The sequence below is a fragment of the Anabrus simplex genome, chromosome 8 (assembly GCF_040414725.1).
Source record: "Anabrus simplex isolate iqAnaSimp1 chromosome 8, ASM4041472v1, whole genome shotgun sequence".
Classification (NCBI taxonomy): Eukaryota; Metazoa; Arthropoda; class Insecta; order Orthoptera; family Tettigoniidae; genus Anabrus; species Anabrus simplex.
Window position 1 is genome coordinate 140,922,461 of NC_090272.1, and position 17,360 is coordinate 140,939,820.

Sequence of the window (17,360 nt, forward strand, 5' to 3'; positions counted from 1 at the left end):
TGAGAATAGGAACCTAATCCAAGGGCATTGCAACAGACTGCTTAGCATTTGCCGATGATATTGCTGTTCTCTCAAACGACATAGAAACCGCTAGAGCTCAAGTTGAAATTTTAAAGGAAATTGCCGAACAAACTGGTTTGCAGATATCGTTTGAGAAAACAGAAGTAATGACTAACATCAAAGAGGCTCCACCAAAACTCCATACAAAATACAGGGACATCACCCGAGTAGGCAAATTCAAATACCTGGGTGAGATCATCATGAAAAATGGACTGGACAAAGAAGCACTTCAGGAGCGAGTACGCAAACTGGAAATAGCCTACCAAACATCCCGCACAATCTACAACAAAAAATGCCTTTCCCAAAACACCCAGATATGTCACTATGAAGCAGTTCTGAAGCCAGTAGTTCTATATGCAGCTGAAACCCTGTCTCTAAATGCCAACAAAGGACTCCTTGAAGAACTGGAGAAAAGAGAACGCAAAATTGTGAGAGGAATCTTGGGATCAAAGTACAGAAATGGAATCCATCAAAAGAGATCCAACAAGGAAGTCTACAGCAAAATAGAGAAAATTACCGACACAATCAGAAAAAGACGGGCTTGATTTTACGGTCATCTGAAAAGAATGGACGGAAGAAAGTTAACTAAAGAAATCTTTCACTTTTTTTATTCAAACCCCAAAACCACAATTCCCTGGTTTAGAAATACCAAAGAAGACCTGCAAATGCTACATATCTCAGCTGAAGACGCCCTTAACAGAGATCTCTTCCGCAAGAAAATATTGACGAACGGGCTAAACCGAGACGAGCAACCGAAGAGAAGACACGGTGTCCCTTGGACAGAGGAGAGTAAGCAGGCCCACTCACAAAGAATGAGGGAAATTTGGGCTCTAAAGAAGGCCAAGTTCAGTGTCAAATGCAACAAGACTTAACGTGGTCCTTGATGCCCCCAGTGAATTATATAATAATAATAATAATAATAATAATAATAATAATAATAATAATAATAATAATAATAATAATAATGATATCTCTTAGTTGTGAGTACACTGAGAGGGTGTGATATGTACTATCACAACTGTAACTGGCTTGATTACACAAATAAACAAAATAATAAAGAATAAAGAATGAAATTATTTAAACATAGTAAAAGAAATCTTAAGGTTCAACAAAACATCGCAGCACAAAACGTAAAGAAACAGGTTAGGAAACATGACATCTACAGATTTGATGGGGAAAGCAGCATGGAACCCCGAGAGGTAATGGAACGTAGCCTTTTGCACAGAAAGAAAATGTATAGGGTAGTGCCCTTGGATTACACACATTTAAGGAAACAAATCAAAAATTGAAAATAAAAGGAACAAATCAAAAACTCAAAATAGAAAGATCTTTACAAAGGTAAATTTAAGTGTTAACTGCACCTGCAGACATGTGCAAAGCACTAAAAAAAAGTTTATCACAGATTTTGAATCCATAGAAAGACTATTCAATGATACATGATGATTAAAATGAGGGCTAATCCCAATCTACTCAAATGTAGAAATAAAAGCAAACACAGAGGTACAGAAAACTTGCATCACTACCTAAAATACTTCAGGTAATGTGCATAGATTTTCAGTACTTATGTAACGCAACACAGAAATACGGGGAGGCAAACCTGAGGGATAAATGCATTATAAGCTACAAAGTTAAGATAAAAGGTATTGCCTCTGAAGCAAAGTTACAAGATCTTAGCTGGAAAGCTAAATCACTTTGACAAATGTAGCGATGAACATGAAACTCGAGGATAAACTCCTGCGTAAGAAAAGGAATTATTATATTTAAATGAAGTTGAAAACCGAAATAAACATAGAAACAGTGCTTACCCTAAGACCAGGTTTTCCCACGAGGGGACCGAAGGAGGAGCATGACCGCTCACTACGATGGTCAGATGATCAAAGACCCAGATACTACCTCACTCCCACCGAAGGAGCGGGGTAAGCTCCAGAAACAGGAAATGGTGCAACCACCAAAGAGAACCGATGAGAATTGAGAATTTCCCTTCAACTTTCACATTCACCAATTACATTAACTCTTATTTTCTCCTATCAAAAGTCTCCTCTTTGTTCTTGCTGACATAGTGATAAGTGTTCGAGAAAAGTCTTCATTTGCGCAAGAGAAAATGTGCTTCCAGAACTGAACATGTAGGTACACACCGTTTCACAAATTACCTTCGGCAGAAATGGTAATAACTTCCAATTCAGCAGAAGTTGCTGGTCGTGGTGAAAGAGCAAGATATGGCCAATAGTTAGGAGCAAGACCCTCAACAATGCTGGCAACCATTTGGAATTCAAAATAATTAAACATAAAAATCCTAGCATTGAATTTAATATCCTGAATATACTCTGACAAGGATTCATTCAAATGCTGAACTCTAAAATAGTGTTTCTGCACCAACAAAGACAAGGCACGAGAAGGAATCAAGAATTCAAGTACATGCACATGAAACTGATCAACAGTCCATCTCTCAGAATTAGTTCTAATGATATGCTCAGAAAGAGCTTGAGATACATTTGGATATCAGATTTGAAAAATGTGATCATTATTCAAAATATAAACAATAGCCTGATCATTAAATTCCATTAAAAAACAAAGGAAAGAAATAACCTCATCAATACAATTGGCAGAAAATTTAGACACTCCTTTAAACACAGCTGTCAATAGATGAGATAAATTGGAGAAAATCTGGGAAAAGGTAGGGGTAGAAGGTACTTGGGAAGGACTAGGATGGTCCTGAGAAGTAATTACAGCAGCATAATGACCATGATTCGAGCGCACTTGAGAAAAGGATGGAGCACTGAAAATGAGGTTAGGACTAGCATCAGTAATAGGCACAGAAACTCTCATCTGCGAAAAGTTTTCACAAATTTGAGAAAGTATAGGGGCATTGTCTACTTGCTTAGGGGTTATACAATCTAAAGGAACACTTGGTACAGATGGCACTTGGATAGGAGAATAGTTTTGCACTATTGTATGAGAAGCAGGTTGTACAGCAAAGGTAGGTTGACACTGAGAAACGGTAGAGTTACAAATAGTAGGTGCCATTGAAATATTGCCTGGCATGCCAACATGTGCAGAAGACACATTGCATGTGTAAGTTATAGACACAGAAGCACTCGAAAAGAAAGCGGAAGGAGAAACTTGGGAAACGTTACCCATATTAGAATTGTACACTCGAGTAATACTAGGATTGAACATCTGAGTGACATAACTAGAAGTAGCAATATTACCTACATGTGAAAAGTTAGGACAATATTCCTGAATAACATCTTTAGCAGTTGTGACCACTGTACATGCTTGAGAAAAGGTAGGCAAAGAGGATTCGCAAGATAGTGAAACGCTTGAAGTAACAGCTTGAGAAGCTGTAGAAATAGATTCTGGAGTAACACTCACTTATTTGCGGAACAAAAGGGACTTGCACACCAGATATTGAACTAGACAAATCATGCCCTTCAAGCAAACTTACAATTTTATCAAATAATTCAGAAAATGATGTCAACAAGAATTCGCACTCCTGACGCTCATTTTCTGGCAAATTAAGAGACAACAAATCCCAGATACGATCCATGTAATGCTGTAATTGACCTTTAACCTGCATTAATTGATTATCAGAGGGCTCAGAAGAATGAAGAAACAAAATTATAGCACTAAACTGAGGAAATTTATCGTTAATCATGGCCAAAGACTCACCCATTTCATCTGCAGTTAGCTCAGGAACAGTCACTGGTAGGTTAAGAGAAGAAGCTAATGAAATCATATTGTCCCTAACAGTCCTTGTGGGATTTACGTTACAAATCTGGAGTTCATAGATTAATTCTGCCTTTCTCAAATGAGAAGGAGTAGGAACTGCTCGAATCATCATGAAAGGAAAGAACAAAAATAAAAGAAACTTAGAATGTTTTAAAGTAAATTTAAAATCTTACCTAATTTTAAGGTTAGTTTGGGTCAGTTACCATCTACTAATCCTTCATTCACAAAACCATGCTCTGCTATCTGCTGACTTGATAACACAAATAAAAAAGTAAAGAAGAAAGAATGAAATTATAAACACAGTAAAAGATAACTTTGGGTTCAACAAGACATCGCAGCACAAAACTTTGATAAACTTAACCATAATAAGTATTATGTTTGATCCTTTATTGACTTGTCTGAATCTATTACAGAACTATTTAAAATAGTTTTACTTGAGTCCGCCTTGTCAATACACTTTATAATGATAGAAAACTATTTATTTCACCATACATGCTTTGGGAAAATCATCCATCACTGATATCACTGATGAAGGGAATGGATGATTTTCCCGAAACATGTATGGTAAAATAAATAGTTTTTATCATTATAAGGTGTATTGACAAGGCAGACTCAATTAAAACTATTTTAAATAGTTCTGTAATAGATTTGCACAAAACTATTGCATAGACTATTTCTTAAAATACTCTCTTTTAACATTTCTTAAAACTTTTATTTTTGAACAAGTTTTCAAAGTTCATGGGGAATCATTTCTGATGGTGTGAGGGACTTCTCAGTTAAGTATGTCTTTACCTCACCCTCTAAAATGCGGGATGAGACAGAGTGAAATATTATTACATTATTTATGCAACTGCTATTTTGGCACTTTTAGCTTTTTTACAAAAAATTATGCTTTATAGAAATTTTATATGCAAATTTTCAAGTTTTTAGCTCATCAGAGAGTTAGTTGAAATCCACGGGCAGGTACACAGCTGGACAGGAAGCTAAATTTAATGTAATAACAATGGTATTGTTATTTGTTACAACTGATCAGTACACTCTGTATTAGTGCATCTCCGCATGGAGCAGCTTTGCTTTATTTCTTTATATTACAAATACAGTTTTTCTGTCTTGTATCTTATGGATCAGTAATCAGTACCGTAAATTTTAACACGAGTCATGGAAACCTACACTAGGCTTCTTTTACAAGGAAAGTTGTATTTCAATTTTACCATTTTTTAGGCACTGATTCTTTTGTGGTTTTGTGCATCACTTTCAATGTATAATCATAAAACTCTTGTGTTAGGTGTGCTTCACCAGTGGGGTTTCATCCAACTAGCTCTGGTATTGATCTCTTCCTGAGCTATCCTGGCTGTCAGCGACAAGGGACAATCCAGCATGAATTTCTCCATGCTCTGGGCTTCTGGCATGAGCATACAAGACCTGACAGGGACAACTTTGTGACAGTCCACTGGGATAACATAGCACCAGGTAAAGTCTGTATAAAGCACAGCTTTCTCTTCTGCAAAGACTCTTATCAAATCAGTATATATTCTTTGTTCGTGTTGAGGATTTGTAAATGAGAAGCAATCACTTCATGTAGTTAGGTAATTTGTCAATATATTATTATGATGTCAGATTAAATGAAATGGTGTATGTAATGGAGGGCCAATCCTCACTTTGAAGTTCTTGAGTATTGAAGGTTTTTGTGTTTCTGTAAAAGAAAAAAATATCTGTACAGACCTACATTTTTTTATATCATCCATAAGGCCTTATTTTATTGTTATCATGTTCAACGAGACGAATTTTACATAAATTGCTGGTGATTCTGTTTATTAATTAGGTACATATGTACATATGTACATGCATACATATTTATTTATTTATTTATTTATTTATTTATTTATTTATTTAACGCCAAATTTCACCGCAATGGTAACGGGGTCATGGAAAATTAAGAGATTGTTTTCATTGTTTTATAATTTTAGGTAGTCTCATATATGTCTGTGTAATGCCAGTGATAAAACTGTTGAACATTTATTATTTCATTGTGAATTACTAAAATTGAAAGAAGCATTGTAATTCAATATATTTGAGATACAGAGTCATGGCCAGTGAGAAAAAGGTAGGTAGGTCAAAAATTATTTTAAACAGTTCTTATGTTTCACTAATTCAATTGTATTTGAACAACTGTGAACATTATTATTTTGTTTGCTTATGTACATCATAACAGCCATCAAATTAAGAATGTATCTCGCATGTCATTAGAAAATTAATTTACATTTGTAATATGATTACTCAAGCATGTAGTATTACTGTCATGAAATGGGGCATGTTGTGAATAAATGGTAAAAAAAAAATATATATATATATATATATATATACATACATCTTCCTTATGCCTTTCAGTGTTCAGTTTGCTAGCTTCTGTGAATTAATTAAATGACTGCATAATCCTCTATTTGCAACTAGCTCTGTAGCCTCTTTTAGTACCACAGCTCTTATATTAAATAATTAAAACCTTAATCTAACCATCGTCATCTTGGTCTACCTCTACTTCTCTTACATTCCATGGCCTAGCCTGGTATTCTTCTAGGTTACCTAACCTCCTCCATTAGTCTCACACGTCCTCACCACTGAGCATGTTTATACACAACACTTCATCCATCGAGTTTCTTTCAAACATAGCCTTATCTCCTCATTCCAAGTACCCTCTTGCCATTATTCCCACTGGTTTGTACCAGCAATCATTCTTGCTACTCTCATGTCTGTTACTTCCAAATTATCAATGAAGTATCCTGAGTCTATTCAGCTTTCACTTCTGTACAGCAAAGTAAAGATTGTTTCATCTGAGAACTCGCTTCTTTCTTAAAGAATCCCACTGATTGCAACTGCCAGCTCAGTTGCACCTTGATTCAATTTCATTTAGTGTACTACAATTCTGGAAGAATATGCATTCTGAGGATTTGAAATTATCCACATGCTCCAGTATTGTATTCCTGACCTGGTAATCAATATCCTTAGGTTTTTTACTTACTGACATCACCTTAGTATTGTGACGTACCCACTTGGCCCACAGATGTATGACAAATTTATAACGTGGCGGGTCACTTTAATATTGAAATAAATAAATGATATGTCATTGTTTCTCCAGAAACAGTATCCCAAGGGCGCCAGTCTTCAAGCTTATGGCTTGAAAACAAAAGTAGATAATTAATAATAATAATAATAATAATAATAATAATAAATAAAAATACGTAATGAGACTCAAAAAACTCCCAGGGGTGGGGTGAACGGAACACAAATCATTAAGTACACTAACTTGGAATTTAAGGATAATTAATAATCATTTCATAAAATACAAATTAAAACAGCTATTTATTAAGATGAAAACGTGACGTAACGGCGTATTAACGAAATCTGAACTTACGGAAGCAAAAGAAAAAGTGAATGAAATTAACTTTAAGAAAATGAACTGTTGCGCGAAGACTTGCAGTAACTTATGCCATAAGCTCACCAAATGTAGACTCTGTTGTCTTGATGCTGAAGATGGGTGGATCTCTCGTACAGGCTGCCTCATCTGTTGTTGAATTCCAGTCCTACATCCACATTTCCTGTCCTTAGCACTTCCTACTGTACTCCTTACATAAAGTCGTAATGAGTCCTAATTTTAAGTGCAAAACCACCATGGGTTATGTTCATGGAGAGAATACACTTGTATTCTTCCTTATTACGGAAAAGTAGCGTAGCTAAACTCATAATAAAAGCTCTGCTCCCCTATACCAGTCAGAACCGGTCTCCCGTTGACTACCTCTCGTCATTGAGATAACAAGTCCCAATGAGAGTAACTTTTGAGTAGAATATACTCAGATGCGAAGTGAACTAAGTTAAAATCTTCTCCGATGTGTAGACGTAGAATCGTAGTAAGAGTATCTTCCAAACGTGAGAATCAGAATCAGAATGTCCGAATCTCCGAATACGAATCTGAATGTGAGTCTGAATGAGAGTCTGACTGAGAATGTTAGTGTCCTCTCCAGCCCTTGTCGGTGGTATATATCGGTTCAAAAGTCTCCTTCCATCAGCCCTATCACATGGTCCAGTAAGATTCGAGGTCTCATCCCTTCTCCCTTGTATAGCTGTGCATCCATCACGTTGCTTCATTACGTTCATTCACATAGGCTGAACTTTCCCGCTGAAATAAAGCGTCTTGAAGCTGAGTTTGAAAAGTGGGTGTTAATAATGTATCAACTGTCTTTTCATGAGGTGGAGAGGGTAATATCTCTCGTAACCTCGATGACGTACTTTTCCTGGAACTGGGCTGAAATTAGCCTGCTGACTCTGGTCACCTCACAACGGCTATTGGAAAATTTACTGCAAGTTATAAATATGCGTGATGTTGAAATACTTTACCCAATAATTTGTTCGTTCAGAATACGTTATAGCCGCGATACAAAGAAATGAAATGATGATTGAAATGGATGATAAAAACCCTATATATATATATATACATATTAATTTAAATTGACCTATCAGTGATTAAATATATACATCTTATCAATTAAATATATAGTTCAATAATTAAAAACATTCAGTGATGTCCCAAACATCACATTTGCCCCTCTGAGCCTGAAACAAGTAGTACTTCGTTGAGGGCTCACACCCACACATTGCCACTTACGTTACACTTGTTTCCAAAACAACTGTACATTCATTCATTACTGTATACAACACAACACTATTTTACAAAATTACAACTTGATGATTCCACCTACAACTTAATAACAGATAATATATAACACTTCAAAATTTCCATTAAAACACAATATTACAACTTAGCGAGTTTCTGATGTCTCACTTTCTCAAATGTTCGTCACCTCTTGCTGATTTTATCAATCCAGTGTATGCAATACTTGACAATTCAATTTAGATCTGTACAAAATTTACACAAACAAAATGCATCGTATTACTCTTTCAAGTGTTTATACGTTCTTGCTGTATGACTATCACTTCACACACGCTAACACATTCACGTGGTTTTAGCCTAGGGTAAAATTATTGCAAGTCTTTATGAAGACATAATATAGTCTACGGGGAATTTACAAATTTTAAACTGCAATATTAATGATCCTCGTTATATAAAATCAAATACTAGATTACCCATACATGGCATTACGTAAAGAGAACAGACGTAACCCTGGTAATGAACTCGTGTCAATCGTATACACACATCGTGTAGCAAGCAAAACAAAACTTGGGAAACTCCACCTACCAGAGAGCAGTCACTCCACGCTGCGACAGGTGTATATTATATAAGAGATAAGCGTTGCCTGGCTCACTGACCTATATTCCAGCACTATGGAAAATCCCCCAGACTCGTAATATATTTACGTAAACTTCTAATGTTGTACGTACCCATTAAAATGCAATCGCCGTCAGATAATTTATAAGCACAAGGTCCTAGTTTCTTATGTATACGATAAGGTCCTTGATATAAAACTCCAGCCATATAATCAATAAAAACCGTGGCGAAATCACCTGACTCATCACCTAATGCAATATTTAATGCTCTAATTAAGGCTGCAGAACTTGTCTTCGTCCCGTAGGGAACGCGCTGAAACTGATACAAGCTGTACCTATGACTAAATGCCGTCAGAGGCCTGTCCTCTACTCTCAAACAAATCTGCCAAAAACTACTTCTTAAATCAACAGATGAAAACCATTTTTTACCCTCAAAGCCCTGAATTAACTCTTCAATAGTCTGTGATTTTAACTGGTCAGTACAAATACGTCTATTCATATCTCTCCCATCAATGCAAATTCTAACGCTCCCATCACTCTTAGGCACAACGATTAAAGAATTTACATACTGGCTATTAGACACTTCAATTATCCCATCAGCTAACATAGCTTGTATCTGATCGTCAACTGCCTTGGCATATTTGTGTGGGATAGCATACCGTGGCCCGCTGAAAGGACTGTCATCCAGCACTGAAAAAGAATGTTCATAAACATGTGTTTTACCGGGTTTCTTAGAAAAAATCTCAGCGTGTTCACATAACACTGCCAACAATTCGTCCCTCTGGACTTCCTCTAATTTACTGTTACTCGCAGCTTCAAATAAGGCATCCTTCTGATCCTCTTTCAACCACAACTGGCATAAATTAAACCCCTCACTGGGTTTCTCCTTATATCTAGAAACCTCAATAACACTCCACATAGTACAAACATTCGTTTTCCTCTGAATTTCATTTTTCAGTTCGAGTTTGACATACTTATTATCCCACTTCAGATTTACCGTTGCATCATCGTAATCTAGCTGAGCCGATTTTAAAGTCAGCCAGTCACATCCCAAGATGAGATCAAATACAAGGTGAGGAATAACCAAACATACCTGTACTGAAATAAAACCCTCTATACAAATCGGCACCGCAACCTGCTTGCATATTTGTTTCGACTTTTTACCAACAGCTGTAATAATGAATGTAGACTTAACAGGCATCTCTTCCATCATAATACCCTGTTTAACTAAAGAGTCATACCATTCTGAACTAATACATGATTTCTGACTTCCAGTATCAATTAACGCGTGAACATACGCCCCCCAAACTTCTAATTGAACCACAGGATTAATCACTTCATCACCCGAATCTAAATAATTATTATCTGGTTCACACATAAGGTCTTCCTTAACATCTAGGTCATATGGCAATAGTTTCATAACACAATTCCTAACTACTTCCTGGTAAGGCTGGAATTCTGACCCATCATTACAGCCTGCATTTAGTTTAAAAGTTGTGATCGTGTACCTACACTTGGCTCGTTAGTAACTTGTCCTCTGACTTGTTGGGCATTTCCCGTTCTATTTTCAGGTGCGCCACCCCTACCGTTATGCCTTGGCTGAAACTGATTGCGATTCTCGTAGTTTGGCTGTCTCCTATTGTCCCTTGGTTCACTATGAGGAACAAAATTATGTGAGTTTCCTGTTCTATGCCCAATGTTTCCTAGCGCATCAAAACTCCCTAATAACTGCTCCATTTCCTGAATAGTTTTAATACTTTGCATACACGCTGCTTCGCGTACCCTGTCTGGAAAATGTCGTAACAGTAATCTGACTACATCTGAATCAGCCGTGATTCCGTCTAAATTCTGGCAAATCATAACATGTGACAAAAAATACTCAGTCATAGAGACACATTCATTATGTTTGAATTTCCCAAATACTACCCTTTCTCTTTCACGGCTTTGAACGTTTTCGTTCCAGTATTTGTCTGTGAACTTCGTCTTAAATTCCTCCAGACTTTTCATGTTACTTTTATAGACTGAAAACCAGGAACGCGTCTCTCCCACAAAAGCATGATCAATAATGTCGATCGCCTCTTCCCAGTCCATAAACCCTTCCTCAATCCGTTTCCCAAACCGTTTTTCTACTATTTTCAGAAATTCTAGTGGGTTAGTTTGTTTCCCATTGAACTTCGGTAATTCGATTTCCTTACTGTAAATCCCTCCATGACTTTGTCTCTCAGTGTTACCTTGCCTTTCTCTTACTTCTCGTCGTATGCGTGCTTCTGCCATCGCTATGCGGTTATCTACATCTTTATCTCTTCTTTCAATTTCATTCACTACAGTGTTCTGTTTTTCTTTCACTGTCTTAATTTCCACTGTATTGCCTTCTACTATCGCAAACTTTTCTCTTTGTTCCCTAGTGTTGTCTTCTATTATACACTTAACGGTATCGATCTTGTTTTGTACCTGATCTTTAAATTCTTTTATTTCTTCCTTTTGGATCTCAACTTTATTTTTAATACTTGTCACCTGTGTCTCTAACTCCTGTCTAGTGTTGTTGCTTTCTTTTTCCATTAATCCCAACAACTCACTCCTCTGCTCTACAAATTTCTTTTCTACCTCTTGTTTGTTTTGCTTAGTGGTCTCTTTCTGTTCCTCTATCTGCTTGTTAAATCTTTCATTTTGCTTAAATAATTCTTGTAACTGTTTTCTATGTTCGTCCATCCTTTTATTAGCTTCGACCTTGTGTTCATTCAATGCCTTACTTAATTCTCGTTTAGTTTGTTCTACTTCATTTTTAATTTCTGATTTAGTTTGTTCCAATTCCTTTTTTATTTCAGATTTATTTTGTTCCATTTCATATTTTATTTCAGATTTACTATCCTCTATCTTACTTAACATTAACTGCATCATTTCAAGTAACTGATTATTATTACCCTCAGTGTTAGGGCTAACCTCCGCCTCGCCCCCCATCGTACTATCGTCTGAATCTAACGTAACTTCGTCATTCCTACTCTTATTCCCTTCACTATCTTCGCTTCTAATATCAGTTTCCTCCTCTACACATTTATCTAACTCTTCCTTAGAATTACTTAAAGTACTACCCTTCAGCACGTGTCCACTACGCAGCGTCATGTCTTTCTCCTCTAGCTCAGCCATGTTACCCCCAAAATCAAACACACAAGAAAATATACTGTGGATACACAACAGTTACCCCCAAGCTACTGATTTTATCCTTCTATACCAGTACTTAATAATTTACGAGCCCCTCAGTTGTGGCGACAATATGTGACGTACCCACTTGGCCCACAGATGTATGACAAATTTATAACGTGGCGGGTCACTTTAATATTGAAATAAATAAATGATATGTCATTGTTTCTCCAGAAACAGTATCCCAAGGGCGCCAGTCTTCAAGCTTATGGCTTGAAAACAAAAGTAGATAATTAATAATAATAATAATAATAATAAATAAAAATACGTAATGAGACTCAAAAAACTCCCAGGGGTGGGGTGAACGGAACACAAATCATTAAGTACACTAACTTGGAATTTAAGGATCATTAATAATCATTTCATAAAATACAAATTAAAACAGCTATTTATTAAGATGAAAACGTGACGTAACGGCGTATTAACGAAATCTGAACTTACGGAAGCAAAAGAAAAAGTGAATGAAATTAACTTTAAGAAAATGAACTGTTGCGCGAAGACTTGCAGTAACTTATGCCATAAGCTCACCAAATGTAGACTCTGTTGTCTTGATGCTGAAGATGGGTGGATCTCTCGTACAGGCTGCCTCATCTGTTGTTGAATTCCAGTCCTACATCCACATTTCCTGTCCTTAGCACTTCCTACTGTACTCCTTACATAAAGTCGTAATGAGTCCTAATTTTAAGTGCAAAACCACCATGGGTTATGTTCATGGAGAGAATACACTTGTATTCTTCCTTATTACGGAAAAGTAGCGTAGCTAAACTCATAATAAAAGCTCTGCTCCCCTATACCAGTCAGAACCGGTCTCCCGTTGACTACCTCTCGTCATTGAGATAACAAGTCCCAATGAGAGTAACTTTTGAGTAGAATATACTCAGATGCGAAGTGAACTAAGTTAAAATCTTCTCCGATGTGTAGACGTAGAATCGTAGTAAGAGTATCTTCCAAACGTGAGAATCAGAATCAGAATGTCCGAATCTCCGAATACGAATCTGAATGTGAGTCTGAATGAGAGTCTGACTGAGAATGTTAGTGTCCTCTCCAGCCCTTGTCGGTGGTATATATCGGTTCAAAAGTCTCCTTCCATCAGCCCTATCACATGGTCCAGTAAGATTCGAGGTCTCATCCCTTCTCCCTTGTATAGCTGTGCATCCATCACGTTGCTTCATTACGTTCATTCACATAGGCTGAACTTTCCCGCTGAAATAAAGCGTCTTGAAGCTGAGTTTGAAAAGTGGGTGTTAATAATGTATCAACTGTCTTTTCATGAGGTGGAGAGGGTAATATCTCTCGTAACCTCGATGACGTACTTTTCCTGGAACTGGGCTGAAATTAGCCTGCTGACTCTGGTCACCTCACAACGGCTATTGGAAAATTTACTGCAAGTTATAAATATGCGTGATGTTGAAATACTTTACCCAATAATTTGTTCGTTCAGAATACGTTATAGCCGCGATACAAAGAAATGAAATGATGATTGAAATGGATGATAAAAACCCTATATATATATATACATATTAATTTAAATTGACCTATCAGTGATTAAATATATATATCTTATCAATTAAATATATAGTTCAATAATTAAAAACATTCAGTGATGTCCCAAACATCACAGTATTGGTAATGATAATGATAAATACTAGACTGCAGGCTTTCAGCACAGCCTGCCATTAAAACCAAGTCATCTGTTTACTACATGTCTACGTAACTGAATCGCAAGACTATCCTTCACATAGCTATCAGCTTGCATTCAGCGAAATAGTGGGTTCAAATCCCACTGTCGGCAGCCGTGAAAATGGTTTCGCATGGTTTCCCATTTCCACACCAGGCAAATACTGGGGTTGTACTTTAATTTATGTCATGAGGCTTCCTTCCCATTCCTAGACCTTTCCTATCCCTTTGTTGCCATAAGATGGTGCAACATAAAGCAAATTGCAAAAAGAAGAAGAAGAAAAATGAAAAAAGAAAGAATCCTTCCCTGCCATTTTATACCTTTGTGCAACTGATCCGCATGTACAGTGAACGATAAGGATGAAAGATTACAGCCTTGTCTAACACTTGAAACTGCTTTCAATCAATCACTCATTCTACCATTCTTTCTCACTGCAGGCAGACGGTCAGACCTCCAGACTGCCTATAATAACCTACCCCTAAACCTGTAATCCTCCTGAACGTTTAACATCTTTTCCCTTGGTACTCCATCATATGCCTTTTACAGATCTATTAAACATAAATGTAACTGTCTATTCCTGTCTATTTCTCACACAATATTTTCCAATTACTTCACACGTACTGAAAACCTGGTTCTGACAGCCTCTCTTTAGTTGGAAACCACACTGGTTTTCATCCAACTTACTCTCTACCAGTCAAGGGCGCCCATGCCCGGGGGCCGCCACCCCCCCCCCCCCACTAGCTCTCAGGGAAAGGCAAAAATATAATGTAGTCAAATGTAGAAAATTATTTTAAAGTCAGTATTACGTAGAAGTGGTAGCACCGCCCCCCACCAACAGGCAGGGGATACCGTGGGTGTTATTCTGCCACCATTCATCTTCCAAAATGTTAAAAATACTACATTCCCCCAGGTCTACCACCCCCCATCCCCCCCACTACAAATTGTCATATGGGCGCCCATGCTACCATTGATCACACCTTTCTTTCCAAAATGCCTGTGAACACTCTGTCTGGTATACTGATTAATGGAACACTTTCAATAGTTGTTGCAATGCTTTATATTCTCTCGTTTATAGAACAGGTCCAGTTATTGCTTACTCTATAAAGCCATTTCATCCCTGTCTTCTCACTATATTTCACCATTTCATGTTTAATTTCATGTATCCCTGCTGCTTTATGGCAATGTTTATTAGTCTAATTACCATCCTTTTTACTTCCTCAAGAATAATTTCACTGCCATTGTCGTTCTTCTCCCCAGTGATCCCCATTGTTATCAAACATGTTTCAAAAGAACTCACAAGTTCACAGTATACAATTTATGCAATTTCGTTACGTAAATAAAAAATATTAACAATACATAGTAACAAAATTTCATATTTCTGCTCTTAACTATCAAAGTAGAAAAGTAGCAATGATGTCAGAATATGAAGTTTGAAAAAATTAATTAATAGAAGCATGGAGACCAGAGCACAATAAATAGCCTAACACAAACACAAAGCCTTTATTTACTGTTGAGTGTTCCATTGCCTCATTCCACTAAACTAAGCAGAGTACTCATGTAATGTTTGTGAAATGTCTGTCAAAAAGTTACTGAATTCCATCCCGTGTTTTGCTAGTGTCAAAAAATTTCAAGTGTCTTGTCTTGAAAGTATAGTTTTAGGATTTTGTAGAACTGCTGATACATTGGAGATACATACTTGAGGAGACTATCTTTAATCTTTCATTTTTTTAAAAATAGCATGTGGTTCCAAATACCTTTTGTGAAATGAAACATGTTCTTCCAGCAGTTTTTTTCTAAATGTTTACCATGCCAAATGTTTCCATCTTAGTGCAATTATTTATAAGAGCATTTGAATGGATTACCCCTGTAGAACTTCAAGGACTTCCACCATACTTGCCTTGGTCTGCTATGGTGCAATAGCTGGCAACAAGTACACCTTACACTCTGTTGGAGGAGGAGAAGTCATGAGAGATGGATAGTTCTTTCCCTTCAGTGAAGCACTATCTTTGTTACCATGAAATTTGCGAGGAGTATAACAACAATTCTATTCTAATTTACCCAATACACTAAGGAGTTAGCTTTACAATAGATGACAGCTGTCAACTCATTGCACTGAGGGGTGAGCCACTTTTATGCTCATCACTTCAAATGAACTACAACAGCACTGAATTGTAGAGACTGTCTTCATTTATTTACCTCAATATCTGTGTATTCTAGGTCTCGAGTCTAATTTCATGAAGCGTCCAGAATCAGAAGTACAATACCAGCAGATGCCCTATGACTATGATAGTGTCATGCATTACCGTCCAATGGCCTTCTCCAAGGACCATCAGAGCCTCACATTAGAACCTCGAGATGCCACAGCTGTGAAGCGTATGGGACAGAGGATTCGTTTCTCACCTGTGGATCTGGCCAAGCTGAATCGTCTCTACAATTGCTCTTCACCACCATACTACCGAGGAAATGACCTCATAGTAAAGCCTCCAGAACAGCAATTACCTTTATATTCTATTTGCAAGAAAATAAAACAAAATCAAATCAGAATATTAAAGAAACCTCAGGAGTTTTAAAGAAACCAATAATAAAGCATGAAAACAAGCCTAACAAAACAGTACATAGCACACATATAAATCTTAAAATTCATTCACAAGCCTTGCCCAGACTTGCTAAAGGAAACAGCTAAGGTCAGCAACTACACAATGTAGTGTGCAATCCTAAAATAAACTGAGAGCAATTAGGTCATTCTTTATATGTTTCTCAGCATTCAATTTGCCTCATAATATGCTATTTCTAGCTAGTACTGTTGTGTCAATTGCCTTTACATTTAACAAAATCACAACACAATACATTGGTCCATATGTTTCCTCAGTATCAGAGTTGTTTCTTCCCAACCATTTCCATTGGATGGTCACACAGTCAATACCGTCCGGCTCCATGGCTAAATGGTTAGCGTGCTGGCCTTTGGTCACAGGAATCCTGGGTTCGATTCCCGGCAGGGTCAGTCATTTTAACCATCAATGGTTAATTTTGCTGGCACGGGGACTGGGTGTTTGTGTCATCTTCATCATCATTTCATCCTCTTCATGAAGCGCAGGTCGTCTACGGGCGTCAAATTAAAAGACCTGCACCTGGAGAATCGAACATGTCCTCAGACACTTCCGGCACTTAAAGCCATACGCCATTTCATTTACAATCAATACCAAGTAATTTGTACAGATTCCTAATTTATATTCATTTGTTGTTTCATTTGAGATCATTCTCTATCATTTCATAGTCCCAGCAGTCTCCCTTGTCTCCCGTCAAAAATTCACTAGCCTCATATCCTTCAGCTGATTTTGTGGTAATGAGCTGAAAGATGATCATGTAGAATTATTCTGGATTAGATTATAAGCTTTAGGAAAGTTCAGTCTAATCCATT

General features: G+C 37.0%; 1 protein-coding gene across 1 annotated transcript in view; it reads left to right on the forward strand.

Annotated features, from left to right (window-relative positions):
• LOC136879340 (zinc metalloproteinase nas-6-like) overlaps positions 1-16,512 on the forward strand; it is a 35,270-nt gene extending 18,758 nt beyond the window's left edge. Inside the window, exons 3-4 of the mRNA XM_068229078.1 lie at positions 5,075-5,259; positions 16,160-16,512. Of these exons, the coding sequence (XP_068085179.1) occupies positions 5,075-5,259; positions 16,160-16,512 (538 nt within the window). The remainder of the gene's footprint in view (positions 1-5,074; positions 5,260-16,159) is intronic.
• The last annotated feature ends 848 nt before the right edge of the window (positions 16,513-17,360 follow it).